Raw genomic sequence first — 14,808 nt, forward strand, 5'->3', positions numbered from 1 at the left:
CAAGCTCGTATCCGATACGGCCGTACGTATCCGATATGGCTGCATCCGAAATGGCGTTCGTTGAGTGCATCCGTCGGTGCAGCCAGAACGAAGCCAGAACAACTGTCGTTCCGACAATTCATTCATTCGTTTGGCCGATTAGGAATCGAGGGGAAAACACCTGGAATGCACCCAAAAGTACTTGCATCGTGCTTGGATCCCATTAAGACGTTCCTATGGTTCAATTGATATAACCCGCGTAAGCCGCCACCGCCGCCGCCAACTACTTTGCACTCGCACCGCTTTGATGCCATTCAGCAGTGCCTGCCCCATGAGACGACCCAATTTTCAGGAGGTCGTGTGGCACGAATTAGAATTTGCACCTGAAACGAAACGAGACGAACGCGAAACGAGTCAACAAACTCGATGAGACACATCGGCCTAATGAGGCGTCAGAAATGATATCGGGGGTTCGGCATCGCCTATCGTCCGTTGACGTCGAATAATGTGGAATCGAATTTGCGCCGATTTAAAGCCAAAACAAGCACAAGAACAAAAACAATAATAAGGAAGGCGAAACCCATGAAAATAAAACAATGTACAGCCACTGCTGCTGCCACTGGTTCTGCTTCTGGTGCTGATATGAGTGTAAAGTATTTAGTGGCTTATATTATATTAAGGTCATTGCGATTAGACGATTAGTCCCCTGCACTGCGCATTTCCACGGACGAGAGGGAGGAGTGGAGGGGGAGGTGGAGGTGGAGGTGGAGGAAAACACAGCACAAGCTCACGTTCCGACTTGAGCTTTGTTCTCTGATTGCAAAAGTTGAATGGCGAAAGGCCCCCCGCCCGCCTTTTTCGGGGGACGGGATGTGTCTCTCAGGGGTGGGGCATATTGCTCACTCGCAGATATTACTGCTCCTCGGGCTACTCAGAAATCTGAATTGTTCTGCTTTGTTCTGTGTGATCGTGTCGGTTCAAAGGTCACAATTATTCCAGACGGGAAGGAAAACAAGCAGAACTGCTACTGATCCTCCTCCCCGTATACACCGTCCCTGCCCAGGCCCCTCCGTTTGATAATTCCAAGCAAAACTGCGAGCAGCAGCAGCAGGGGGGAGTGGGAATGTGGCGACTGCGAAGTGCATCTGCACTCAGTCACTCACTCGTTGGTGCTGCTGCATTGGCCACGGGGCTGACTGCTTTGTCTGTTTACAGTCAGCTGTTTGCCACACCAACGCACATGCCTCACATGCGCAGCTACCACTCACACAGATAAGCACACATGCATACGCACACGCACACACACACTCACACTCCCAGAGAGCTCTGAGCAAGTAAATTGTATGGCAACATTACAATTGAACGCTAGACAAAGACGAAGAGAGAGAGAGAACATGCGACGACGACTTGCCCATTGACGAAACCCAAGTAGTATCGTATCCGCTCTATGCCGCACTCACACACACACACACACACACACACACAGACATAGGAGAGAGAGACAGAGAGAGATATCGAAAGAGAGGCGACTGTTTCTCAGCTGCTTCTGCTGCTGCTGCTGCTGCTGCCGCTGGTGCTGCTGTTGGGGTCGTTTTCGTCTCGCAGCCAAACAGCAGCTCCCGCATTTCACAGTTCTTCGTCGTTCGCGCTGGTTGTTGCCTCAGATTGGGGCGGATCGGACTCCACTCGCGCTGCTGAAGAAGAAAAAAACACGTTTCATACCACCTTGGAGCCCGAGTCTCAGCTGTATTTCAGAACCTCCTCCTTCCCCCTCCTGAGAATAAAAGACAACAAACATAAACGTATCCGTGAGATCCGTGAATATCGGGCGTTGTTTGTTTGAGAGCCAGACGAGTAATATATAAAATACATATAAAACGCGCGATCGAGTGTTCCTCAAACCCAAAAGAGAGGCGGCAACGAAATAAATATCTCTGGCAGTGGCCAAAAAAAAACATATAGGTAGTATAATGCTAATAAAACCGAAAACAAGTTTTGTGCTGTGCCCGTGCCCGTGCCCCTGCTGCCGCTGATGTTCTCGGAAAAAACATTCGCCATCATCCAAAGGTGAAGCCACATCAAGAATTACATTTAAATTCGAATAGAAATTGAAGTACTAGTGCGCGTTTATGGTGCGGAAATTGCGTCGCTGGTGATTGAATATACATACTCATACGAGCACGAATGGTACTCATTGTGGCTTAGGTCTCTAGCTTCCGTTCTTCCGAGCCGAACCCTCAAAACTCTTGCAGTCGCACTTTCCCGCTGTCGTCGAAGCCACCCCGAAACTCTGTAGACTCCGGAGGCGGTAAATAATAGCACGCCGTTAGCTGTCGTACCGCTTCCCCTTCCACACGCCCGCACCGCCGCACCACCGCACCACCGCACCACCGCCCCACAGAACCACAGCAGTCCGCTCTACGGGGAAAAGTCATATGTATCTTTTAATGTTTTCCTGCCGCCTCTATCTTTATCTGGCGAGAGCGCGTGCGCTCTCTCTTGCTCCCGCAGCACTCCCCTCGCGCCCCCGTCAGACCTCGGGCTGCGAATCGCAATCTGCTCTCTGGCGATGAATGTTTTTAAATGTTTCCATCGCCCGCGATTCGTTAGCACACGAATAAAACGAGCAGCCGTGGAGCAAAAGCGGGTCGAATGTGTCTTTCGCAGTGGAGCAAAGTGGAGCATTCGAAAGATAGGTCACAGCAGCATCAGCAGCTAGCAGATTCTTCGGCTGCCAGACATGACCTACATCGACTGGCGTTAGGGTAGGACCTCTTCGCGTAGGTCATCCAACCACCGCCGCCGCCACTCCACACTACACGCCATCCGCACTTCTCTAGAACTCCTCTGCGAGTTCTTGGACCCCGCGAAATTCCCCAACCCGTCAGTCCATCAGTCCATCAGTCCATCGGTCCTCCTTCCGCTGATTCCGTCGATTGCCCGATTAGACAACTTTTGCAGCTGTGCGGCGTGGCCTGAGCAAAATGCCGGCGCCTTTCGCCGATAAGCCGCCGCCTTCATCCGTCGACAGATGGTAAAGCATATATAGCAATAATTGGCAGATTAGGGGTCCGGTCCGGTCCCTTACATCGCCGATTAACGCGTAAGGGAGCCAAAGAAAGCCTATCTTATCGCAGCCCATCGAGCTCCAAACAAATCTGTAATAAAACCTCGTACTACACGCTCGTACAAAGTGCTCCCAGAATACGCGACTACGCTGCTCCCAGCACGCTGAATACTCATAGTTAGCCGCATGAAATCTTATCGGACTACCGGCCACCTGCACAATCCTCCTCGGCTCCTGCTTCTGTCTTGGGTGCAGGTAAACCGAGCTCCTGCTTTACGGGTGGTGTGGTGTGGAATGGTCTAATGGCCTTCAGTTCTAGTTTGCAGTGCATTTCCACTTGCAACGCCCCACTGTCCAGCTACAGCTACAGCTGTTTTAGCAGCTGATCTGCCCTAGGGGCCAGCGGCAGGGGCAGGGGCAGGGGCAGGCAGAAGAGTGTACTCAAAGCTTGACATTGAATTTATCGCCTATCGTTTACATGTTGTGGCCTCCTCTTATTCGTGTGCCTGTGCCCCATTGTGTGGCAATTAGAGATACACCCATGCTGAATAGCTGCTATTGAGAAACGTATTGTAAGAGACCTCCATCCCTCCAGTGCCCAAAGAATGTCAGCTCCCAGTCCGTCCCCCAATTGTGATGTAATAATCGCCCACTCGCCCCAGTCTGAAGACTGAATGGACCTCCGCTCTGTCTGGGCTTGAGTGTATGCTCAATCAATCAACACAAATTATGTGCCACAGAGATCAGCGCCAGAGGTGACTACAGTAATTTCCCTTTCTTTACAGCTGCCGCAGCGCCAGAGCCACAGAAGCCCACAGCGAACCCGAGAATAGATACCTATTCGTAGTACTTCCCAGCAGATGCCAATTCCGAGCAACGAATGTGATGCGTGAATAGCAGGCAGGAGAACTCCAAGAGAATCCCAGAGAGTCACAAACCAAAAAACCAAAAAGTAAAACCAAATCCGGAATCACAAATCAATATTCACATAGAAACACGAAAGAAAGAAAGCCAAATGCTGACGCAACCGAATGCCAATTGCAGTTGCACGAACTGAACGGATACTCAATTCTGAAACACACAGACACACACACACACACAATGGACGACCTGCAGGCCTCCATTGTGCCCCTGGTGGACAAATGCTCCTCCACGAAGGCAGTCATACTGCCAGCAACAGCAGCGACAGTCACAGACACAGACATCACCGCAACAGCAACAGCAGCAGCAGCATCACAGCCAAATGCCGTGCTCTACAAGAGCAGCAACAACAGTGCCACGCTGTCAACGCTCTCCCTGAGTCCCACAACTAATCCTAATCCCAATTCCACTCCGAGGGCAGAGCCCGTGCCCCTCCTGACGCCGCTGCAGAAGATGACCAACGACCTGAAGCAGTGCAATACCAATGCGAACCACGGGTGAGTCCTGAGCTATCCTCTTTTTTTGTTCTATTCCCTCTAATGGCATTATCTGGGATTATGCTTGAGTCGGGGGTTGTGCTCCCCAAGGATTACGAGGGGGAATTCCTTCTCTTTATGCAACACAAACAGTGCACGAGATACATAGGGGGGGGAAACAATGGCATTGTCCAACTTAATCACATAGCCACAGGTCATTTATAACGCCTCCACACCGACCCCACCGCTGTCCACCCAAATCACAAATCAGAGGGCAGGAAGCAATGATCCTTAGGGGGAGAGAGAGCTCTATTTATGGGACACGACTCAAAATTGGCTCTGACTGGATCTGGGACTGGGGACATTCCGTAATATCCCTATTTGCCACGCACCCACGCGACAGGCAACAGACACGCCATTCAAGGTGCGCCGCGAGGAGGGAAGGAAGCGCCTCAAAAATCGATGGCTCCTCCTCGACATCCGACATCCGGGGCTCCACAAATCGCGTGTCGGCAAGGTAATAGTGGCAACCACGCCCCCACCCCACCCAAGTGGAGCATTGCCACAGAATTATGCACAAATGTGGAAATTCATTTAAAAATTCATTCCTTAGACATTTCCTTAGACTGTGCTCAAGTGGGGATTGGGGGAGCGGAGTGAATCCTTCAGAAGTCATTCGAGCAGGTGGCAAGCAGGCTTTGAGCAGGAGGGAGCTGCACGAGCTGCACGAGCAGCAGCCTTGAGCTGTCGTCGCACAGAAGCAGAAGCGTAATTAAAATGCTAATAGGAGATCTAGTGGAAAATGCACCCACAGCCACAGCCACAGCCCCAGGCACGACCCACTAGCCACCTTCCACGTGGAAATCAATGCCCTGCACAATGTAATTAAAATGGAAGGTCAACCTGTCCCCAGTCCTGTCTCCAGGACACGCCAGCAGCCTCCATATGTGTGGCACAATCGGAGCAATCAAGTGACTAGGGAAAACCATAGAGAGAAAGGGCTTTAAATGCGAGGCACCCAGTGCCCGCCCCTTCCTAGTTGCCCCATAAATAATAAGCCACAAACAAACGCACAAATGTGTCCACACGGGAAGGGAGGGACAGGCCCTGCAGGGGGAAGGGCCGTGAATGGGCTGCGAAGGGGCAAGTGGCAGCAGCAGCAACAGCAGCGCCAACAGCAGTGAATGAAATGCCGCTAAAGAGCAAAAGCCATACACAAAGGGGTCCCGTCCTTCTGGGTGTGCTCTGGAATACCGAACAAAGGACACTCTCTACGAATGATATTCTCGAAAGAAATGTTCCTTATTCCTGCTTTTCTCTGATGGAGTTTCCCTCAAACAATCCCCTCTTTCCGCTCCCACAACTCCCAAACTTCTTCCCCCTAGAAAAGTACTCATTCCGGATGTTAGGGCAGAAAACAGAAACAGAACATCGGTCCTCGCGGCGCCGCGTGCCTTTGGGTCTGGTGGAAAAATCGAACAAGCCCCCACGCCACGCCACACCACGCCACGCCACGCCACGCCGCGCCACGACAGCCTTCTGTCCAGAGTTGTGCCGTAGTCTGCAGTCGGACGCCGTGCGGCATTTAGTTCTGTGGCAACATTGCCTCTGTGTGGGGCGCCGGCTGTCTCCGATTTTCGCTTTAAATATTGATAGGAATATTAGACAAAACAAAAAAAAAAATGCGCCCCCAATAGGAGGAGCAGGAGCAGAAGGACTGGGAGGAGTGGAGTCGCGTTTCCGCAGTCGCTTTTTACGTGTGTGCCACTTTTTGTTTTGTTTTTGGCAAGTGAACCTGTGCCCTGCCGCCAGTTATGTAATGCGAAGTTGCGGCCAAAACCGAAATGGAGAGAGCGGAGGGAACGGTGCGGCAAGTGCGGCAAGTGTGCCTGGTGGAACTGTGTGCCAGTCAGACACACTGTGGGACGCCCTACAACCTATGAATCTACTCAAGGAATACATTGACTGACCTTCTCCTACGCTTCGAGGGCAACGGAAAGCAGTCCTGCCGCCCACATCCGCTTGCCTATTGGATTGGCCTTCTCCTCGACAGTGTCCTTTATAGGAATATCCTTAATAGTTGTCCATGGGACCCATTGCTGCCCCGCAAGTGGTCTCATCTTTAGGTAGACATCAGCTTTCAGCTCCCATTCCCCGATTCACCGATTCCCCGGGGGATTAATGCTTTTATTAGCCACAATGAATGCGTTGACTCTCGTTGATTAACCGCTCTCACAGGCTGTGTTCCGCAGTGTAGCCTCTGCCTCTGCCTCTGCGTCTGCCTCTGTCTTCCCTGTGTGTGGCATTTATGAGCTGTTTAATTGTCGTTAAGCGATGGATGATCTAATCCCTCAGTCAAGTGCTGATATTTCCGGTTAGCAGCTTTAATCAGTGCGCGGACAAAACAATGTAACTTCTCCCCATTCCCATTCCCCATACTCGCGTTCTTCCATGGTACCGAGGTTCTTGCGAGACTCGTGCGGAAAACCATGTGAACTGTGGCAGGCAACAGTAGCTGCCGCAGCAGTAGTGCTTTTATGGACTCTACGAACAGCAATCAATCAATTAAAGTAGGGGGCCAACAATCGATGTTACAATTACCTCGCATTAAGATTGATAATACGTGGGGTTCCCAAGTTGCCGGCTGGAGGATTGCGTGACTTTCTTGAATTTCGAATCCAATTGAGCGACTTAATTGCCTGGGAGGACTCTGAACTGTGACCTGTGGCTGCACTGGTGCACTGGCATATTGCTGGTGCATGCACCTCTGCCACTGTCTCTGTCTCTGCCTGGAAGTTGCCATGTTCCATGCACCCTCATGATGCACCCCCAGGGGCTGCCATTCTCTTTCTTTATTTCTTTATTCTTCGAATGCGATTGCAAGTGCAAGTATCGCGTGCATTTCGCAAGCCAAAGACCAAGCAAAGGCCTTCCCACCACCTCCCTGCGCCCCCGTTCCCCCAGGCCCAGAAACTGCTTCGTTCTTCGTTCAGTTTTTAGCTGCTCGCTCGCTCGTTTCGTTGGGTTCGTTCACTCGAATCGCCGCCTCACGAGTGAGTGCAAGCGAGTGCATGCGCACCTAAAATGTACCCAACTTTGGGTGCACGAGCACCGAGATATTCGCGGGAAACCATTCGCATGGATACACAACCGCAGACACAGCTACAGCTACAGATACAGATACAGCTGAAGTTGCTTCGGCTTCGGAAATGGGCGGATGGAAAATGCGGAATAGGAGAGTGCGGCAAGCAGGGGGAGGGTCTTCATATTTATCGTACTTCGAAAGAGGCCAAACAATCAAGAAAATATAGATTCAAAGGCGAGCTGTAGATACTCTTGCCACATGACAGCTCTATCCAATTTGCAATGTTTTCTTGGGACAAGATCGGGAAAAACAAGAAAAGGTGTTCTTCAGGGGATCCAAGCTGGCAGATACACACACACATACATATGTATATGGTAATCCGATCGTATCTATTGAGAATCAAATATTCAGTAGTCTTTTGGGATCCATAGAACAACAGGAAATAGCCCTTAGAAGCGGTGCTTGAGTCGAGATGTAAATTGTGCCTGGTTTGTGGGCTTCGTCATACATTTTCTGCGTCATGCACACGCAATGTATATGGTTTATTGGTATAGGATAGGTCTCGAGTTTCAAGCAGTCTACTGTGTGCTCAGGCGCCAATCACTGCGAGTTTTGTTACTGGATTCTGGCAAACGATCACCAACTGCTTCCACGGCTTTGGAAACAATGGGAGCAATGAAAGCAATATAGCCCTGAGCTGGCAAGTGTATTGACCATTCGCCAAAGCACGGAGTATAGAGCCCCATCGTAACGTTGATGACGATGAAATTGTTTATTATTTATTGGTAGTGGTAGCTGTCCCCGTGTATCCGTATCTGTGGCTGTGTTCGCTCGCGCGGCTGTGTCTGTATCTTTACTCAGTTAGCAGAGAGAGCGGGCTCGCATGGCTCACAGCCAAACAGCTGATTGGGAAACCCCTCCCGCCCGTGCCGATCAACCAATTTCCATTTCAATTTTAATGCCTGAACCGACTCGAATCCGCTTACGGCAACGAAATTAGAGACAAATTGCTGGGATGCCAACCCCCCCCCCCCCCCCCCCCCCCCCCCCCCCCCACCCCGATGGATTGCCGCGGACGTTGTCGTGCGTGCGTATCTGTGAGATACGTCTATTGTTCTTTGTACTCGTTCCGCAGCTGCTGAGGTGATAAGCAGCTATTTCCAGATACAGATACAAATATTTTGTGCACCTTTCGCACACGTCTCTGGGAGAATGTATCTCTCTGTTGTTGGCGGGATCCTACTAACCGAATCCAATCAATCAATCCATCAATCAGCCCCCCGTTTGGCTAAACGAATTTGCACCCGAAAGATATGTAATGTTAATTGGCATTGGCCCCCGCGCTGCACTCGGATCGAATGGCCATCGGCCGTCGGCCCATCAGCCCCACACTAATGAAAACGCACTCGGCTCGGAGACCACTGCCCCCTCCCCTCCCCTCCCCTCTCCTCGTCCGAGCTGTGGGGATGGGGATGGGGATAGTTTCATGAATGAAACCCACGCGAGTGGCGAACTCTGGCCTTTGCAGCGTCGGTTGTGGGGGCTTTCCATTTCCCCTTGTGGCTTGCCGCCAAATGCTGCTGATTGATCGATTGACTGCCCCCATTCAGGTCGTTAGGGAAGGTGCCACATCATGTGCCACTAAACGAGGCACATATCTAAGGGTCTACGGGCAGAGAAAGGGAACAAAAGAGAGAGACATGAACATGGAAATGACACTGACGCGCTGCAGCAGCGCGGATAGCGGCGGTGGCATACAGAACTCCAGCTTCGAGGCGAAGGCGGAGGAACGTCGAAGGTCCGCCCACTTGGGGGCGCTCGAGGAGATGCAGCGGCAGCGTTCCATGTCCTTTGTGCAGACGAAGCTCACGAAAAACGGCAGCTGCGTGAGCGCCCTGCAGCGGGTCGAGGACGGAGCTCCCTGCTGGCTTAAGTAACCCACCCCAAAGGACCTCTGAATGGAACCCCCCCACTAATCCTGGTCCATCCTTTTGCTTGAACTGTTTTCTAGGTCGCAGAACAACCTGTGCAATGGCGTGGGCGTGGCACTGGCCCCCAAGGTAATGAACAACGGCAGCAGCAGCTCCAACGACCAGAAGAAGGGCACCATCTCGCTCTCCCACCTGCCCCAGCGGCCTCCCGTGGACATTGAGTTCTGTGATATATCCTACTCGGTGGCCGTCGGCCATAGGCGCGGCTGCAAGACCATCCTGAAGAGCGTCTCGGGAAAGTTCCGCAATGGAGAGATCACCGCGATCATGGGTCCCTCGGGGGCAGGGAAAAGCACGCTGATGAATATCCTGGCGGGCTACAAGTAAGACTGAGATACATCTCTCCTGGAAGATACATTTATTAATTCCTTCCGTGTTTCCTCCTCCTTCAAGGACTGCCCAACTCTCCGGATCGGTGCTGATCAACAGCAAGGAGAGGAACCTCCGCAGATTCCGCAAGCTCTCCTGCTACATCATGCAGGACGATGTCCTGATCGCCAATCTGACGGTGGGCGAGGCCATGATGGTGGCCGCAAATCTCAAGCTCGGGAAGCACATGATATCCTACGCCAAGCGGGTGGTCGTGGAGGAGATCCTCGAGACCATCGGCCTCAAGGAGTCGGTGCATACGCTCACCTGCAACCTGTCGGGAGGGCAGAGGAAGCGGCTTTCCATCGCTCTAGAGCTCGTCAACAATCCCCCGGTGATGTTCTTCGACGAACCCACCTCCGGGCTGGACAGCTCCACCTGCTTCCAGCTGATCTCGCTGCTCCGATCGCTGGCCCGCGGCGGGCGCACCATCGTCTGCACCATCCACCAGCCGTCGGCGCGGCTCTTCGAGAAGTTCGACCATCTGTACCTGCTGGCCCAGGGGCAGTGCGTCTACGAGGGCCGTGTGCGGGGCCTGGTGCCGTATCTGTCCTCCCTCGGGTTCGAGTGCCCCTCGTACCACAATCCCGCGGACTACGTCCTGGAAGTGGCCTCCGGGGAGTACGGGGATGCGGTGCCGAAGCTCGTGCAGGCCGTCAAGGGCGGGGCGTGCAAGAAGTACGCCCACAAGGACTACTGCCTCACGCTCCTGCCCACCAAGGCCGCGGAGAGTGCCACCCTCCACCTGGAGGACGAGAAGCCCCCCCTCCTCTCAGGAGATTCTAATCCTTTGGATGCGGAAGCCGAGGCCGAAGCCGATGCGGATCTAAAACCACCGAAGCTGGAGGCGCAACAGTCGCAGAACTCCGACTGCAGCGCCGTCATTCTTATGCCCCAATCCAACGACGACAGCTGCAGCTTCAGCTCCTCCAAGGGCGGCGGCGCCCACAATGCAGTCGGGGGGCCGCCCAGTGGCGGCGTCGTCGGATGCATGACCTCGCTCCTGGACTCGCACGAGAGCGTGGTGACCCTCCCGAACAAGACGGGGTTCCCCACCAGCGGCTGGACGCAGTTCTGGATCCTCCTGAAGCGCTCCTTCCGCACCATCCTACGAGACAGAATGCTGACGCACATGCGCCTCTTCTCGCACGTGATTGTGGGGGCCATAATCGGGATGATCTACTACGATGTGGGGAACGAGGCCTCCAAGATCATGAGCAATGCTGGCTGCATCTTCTTCGTGTCTCTGTTTACCACCTTCACGGCCATGATGCCCACCATTTTGACATGTAAGTGTCCATATCCTCGAGGCTCCTGCAATGCACTGCAATGCACTGCAATGACCGCAATGCTGACGTATTATTTATGTTCTCCGATCCCCAGTTCCCACTGAAATGTCCGTGTTCGTGCGGGAGCATCTCAACTATTGGTACTCTCTCAAGGCGTTCTACTTTGCCAAGACGATAGCGGACATGCCCTTCCAGGTGAGTCTTCAATCTACAGTCCTCTTCGGTTCGCAGTTTTCCAAAAGATCCATCTCTCCCGTTCCATTGCCAGATAGTCTTTTCAAGCGTCTATGTCCTGGTGGTGTACTACCTGACATCCCAGCCGATGGAGTGGAACCGCGTCTCCATGTTCGTCCTCATCCAGGTGCTCAATTCCCTCGTGGCCCAGTCGCTGGGGCTGCTCATCGGCGCCGGGATGAACATCGAGACGGGGGTGTTCCTCGGGCCCGTCACCACCATCCCCACGATACTGTTCTCCGGGTTCTTCGTCAACTTCGACACCATCCCGGGCTACCTGCAGTGGGTCACGTACGTCAGTTATGTGCGCTACGGATTTGAGGGTAAGCAGTGACCCACGCCCTCCTGTCGAGAGCCGCCTATAATAGAGGAAAATCTCCTTTCAGGCGCCATGGTGGCCATCTATGGCATGGACCGCGCCAAGCTGCAGTGCAACCAAATGTACTGCCATTACCGAGTGCCCAAGAAGTTCCTCGAGGAGATGTCCATGGACAATGCCCACTTCTGGGTGGATGCCGTGGCCCTGACGGGGATATTCTTTGCCCTCCGCATCATCGCATACTTCGTGCTGCGGTGGAAGCTGCACATGATCCGCTAAGCGGATCTGCACCTGTGGCCCGTATCTCTAGTTCATCTGTTAGATACAAACTATTGCCGAGCCCAGGAGTGTATGTAAAAAGGCGTAAAGTGATCAGGGATCATTGTAGATATTCAATTTCTCTCCTCCCTTCAGGCTTTGTACGTTTATACACCACACACATACACACACACACACACACACACACACACACACTCACACAGACAGATACATAGATAGATACATTTACCGCCAGAGGGTATTATACAAAAACAACTACAACTACAACACGGTTCTAATTATATATCTATAGATGAGACACCCGATAGATACATAGATAGTGTAGCTGTAGCTCTGTTCTGCATACCAAAACATTCAGAACTACACAGAAAGGAAAACAAAACGGAATTTAAATTTACATAGAGACATAGGCGTAGATATAGATACTATATTCTACATACCGATCTATATATAGGCTTGCCCACGTAGTGGTTCCCCCGTACACGGACACGTACACGTACACGTACAAGTACACGTGCACGGACACCCTCTCCTCCTGCATTGAAAGCAGAATATTCTTGTGACCAAAAGCTGAAAAGAGTCTGAACTTAAGTGTAGATTGAAAAACACACCTCTTGTAGAAACCCGATAGATAGATACAGATACTTTCAGAGCAGAAACCGAACCTACTCCCAACGTTCTTCACTCCGTCCTTCCCTACGTTGTATCCCTCCTCTCCTCCTTCCGGGAACCCCCTTTGGCTACTTTTAGAAACTAAGTTCTTGGACAGAAGTTGTCCCCTCAAACGGATACAAGAAACAAACGGATACATTATCATTCCCTTGTGATACAAAAGAGTGCATTGCAGTGCAGTAAAGTGTATGGGTGTGGGCATGGGTAGGGGGGGGCGGGGGAGGGATTTCTGGGGGCATATAGAGCAATATTACGGGGCACCAGATCGGGGGGATCGGGACAGATCAGTAACAGATCAGAATTTGTTGTACAGTTTACGGCGTATTTGTGATTATTACATTTTAATTTAGTAATTGTTTAGTTTAATTTTATACCGACTACATTTATCAATGCCAAAATAAATGCAATTATCATTTCACCCGCTCTCCGCACTCTCTCCTTACTCTTTCCTTACTCTCTCCTTGCTCTCTTTTAGTCGCAGTTCTGCTTTCTTATGTTTTCTTTCGATCCAGAGATTTGTGGGGTGCTGGCTACTGGTGTGATATTTGAAGAAAAGCAAAGGCAAAAACGAAACTGAAACTTGTATAAACGGAAATCTGTGGCAACATATTCAGCCTCCTCTCAGAGGAGCGCATCTATATCGTAAGCAATTGGTTAAATAAGCCCTGTATATACAGATATACAGGTATATGTACATACATATGAGTTTTCGCTGTTCGTAGCGATATTATCAATTAATGTGCAACAACAGACACTACCACTACTGTACCACATACAACAGTGCATTCAAGACCGTCGATCCTGTAGATTTTTATAAATAAAGAATCCAAAAATATCATCATACACCTATCGGAGGAGGTAATTTAACTCACTTTTCCATTAGAACGGACCAGGAGCGCCCGAACCACTGGAGCCGTGGCCGTGGGTGAACTGGGTGCTCCTCCCGCAGTGGCGCCCGGCGTAACCAATTCCATTATAAATAAGAAAAAGGGAAGATGTGTGACACACCTCCACAAGTGGGACCTCTGCTGCTTACCGGGATGTGCGCGCTGCAGGTGATAGAGCAGGAACTCTACCACAATTAGAACTTCGCGCCCAATTTCTAGTTGAATAGCAGCGAGCTTTTGTCAGACTACCTTTATGTAACTGGGATGCGCTTAGCAGCACTAAATGCTACAACATAATGTTATTTAACATTTTGTTAGAGAGAGACAACTAGAGTATCTTCAGTTGAAAAACTGAATATTACGCTAGATGTCGCATCTGCCAAAGGTGGAGCTGCTGCAGAATTCCACGATAGATGACGCGGCAAATTGGTAACTGGCGCCAGACCATCACATTTCGCCTTATTTGAGAACTATTGTACCGATATGGCGGCGCAGTGGCGCTACATTATGTGATAGTCTGAACTTTATAGTTTAATACATTTTAGCTTTTGTTCGCAGTTGGTCTGATACGTTCCATTTATTCTAAAAAGGATCGTGTTCTGTTATGATTCATGTTTCGGTAATTAGTTATAAGATGCATCTCATAGTCCCGATATACCGACTAAGCTCAACCTAATCAGAGAAAAACTGGTAAACAGATAGATATCGTAGATAGTTTGTAAAATAATGAGATTTCTTGGTACACCAACTGAATCGCGTTTCCAGATTAGGTTTTTGTTTGAATTGCGTTTTACTCTGGGTCCCTGAGAAAAACTGCGTCTAAAGCTCATATTTCATGATGTTGGGATCGATTGCAATCCATCTCTATACGCCCATATCCTTCAACCGTTTATTGCAGTGCACTCCCTCTCCATCTTCAGCTCCATCCTGCGCCTCCCCTCCATTAGAACGCTAGAATTTACCCACGAAACACACTCGCATGTCGCTCCATGTATTCTAACATCAATATTGCAATGCCATTTGACATTTGCAACGCCAAACGGGCGCAAAAATGATGTTGGAGGCAGCAAAAAACTACCCGCGTGCGGCATATACATTTGTGGGGGGAGGGGTGTGGATAACGAATGGGGGCACGAGGGAATGCGGGCTACGATTGCGAATCGGCGAGTGGCTGGGGCAATGCTGCAATGTTGCAATGTCACCGGTCAAACGGAGTGATTTTTATTGGCTTGTTGCTTTT

The 14,808-nt window shown here is 51.1% G+C and overlaps 1 protein-coding gene across 3 annotated transcripts; it reads left to right on the forward strand.

The window, feature by feature from the left end:
• Nucleotides 1-1,622: 1,622 nt before the first annotated feature.
• Nucleotides 1,623-12,887, forward strand: LOC6595610 (ATP-binding cassette sub-family G member 4). Of its 3 annotated transcripts, none has more exons than XM_002020893.2 (7): nucleotides 1,623-2,046; nucleotides 3,832-4,464; nucleotides 9,540-9,842; nucleotides 9,913-11,177; nucleotides 11,272-11,372; nucleotides 11,446-11,734; nucleotides 11,798-12,887. In XM_002020893.2, the coding sequence occupies exons 2-7, from the start codon at nucleotides 4,148-4,150 to the stop codon at nucleotides 12,007-12,009; spliced, it is 2,487 nt and encodes an 828-aa protein (XP_002020929.1). In that variant the 5' UTR covers nucleotides 1,623-2,046; nucleotides 3,832-4,147; the 3' UTR covers nucleotides 12,010-12,887. The 3 variants fall into 3 exon arrangements, with proteins under 3 accessions (XP_002020929.1, XP_026844136.1, XP_026844135.1); XM_026988335.1 differs by having other exon boundaries at nucleotides 1,623-1,941; XM_026988334.1 differs by lacking the exons at nucleotides 1,623-2,046; nucleotides 3,832-4,464 and adding an exon at nucleotides 8,765-9,461.
• The last annotated feature ends 1,921 nt before the right edge of the window (nucleotides 12,888-14,808 follow it).

The sequence above is a fragment of the Drosophila persimilis genome, unplaced genomic scaffold, assembly GCF_003286085.1.
Source record: "Drosophila persimilis strain 14011-0111.01,24,50 unplaced genomic scaffold, DperRS2 tig00000191-arrow-pilon, whole genome shotgun sequence".
In the NCBI taxonomy this organism is placed as follows: Eukaryota; Metazoa; Arthropoda; class Insecta; order Diptera; family Drosophilidae; genus Drosophila; species Drosophila persimilis.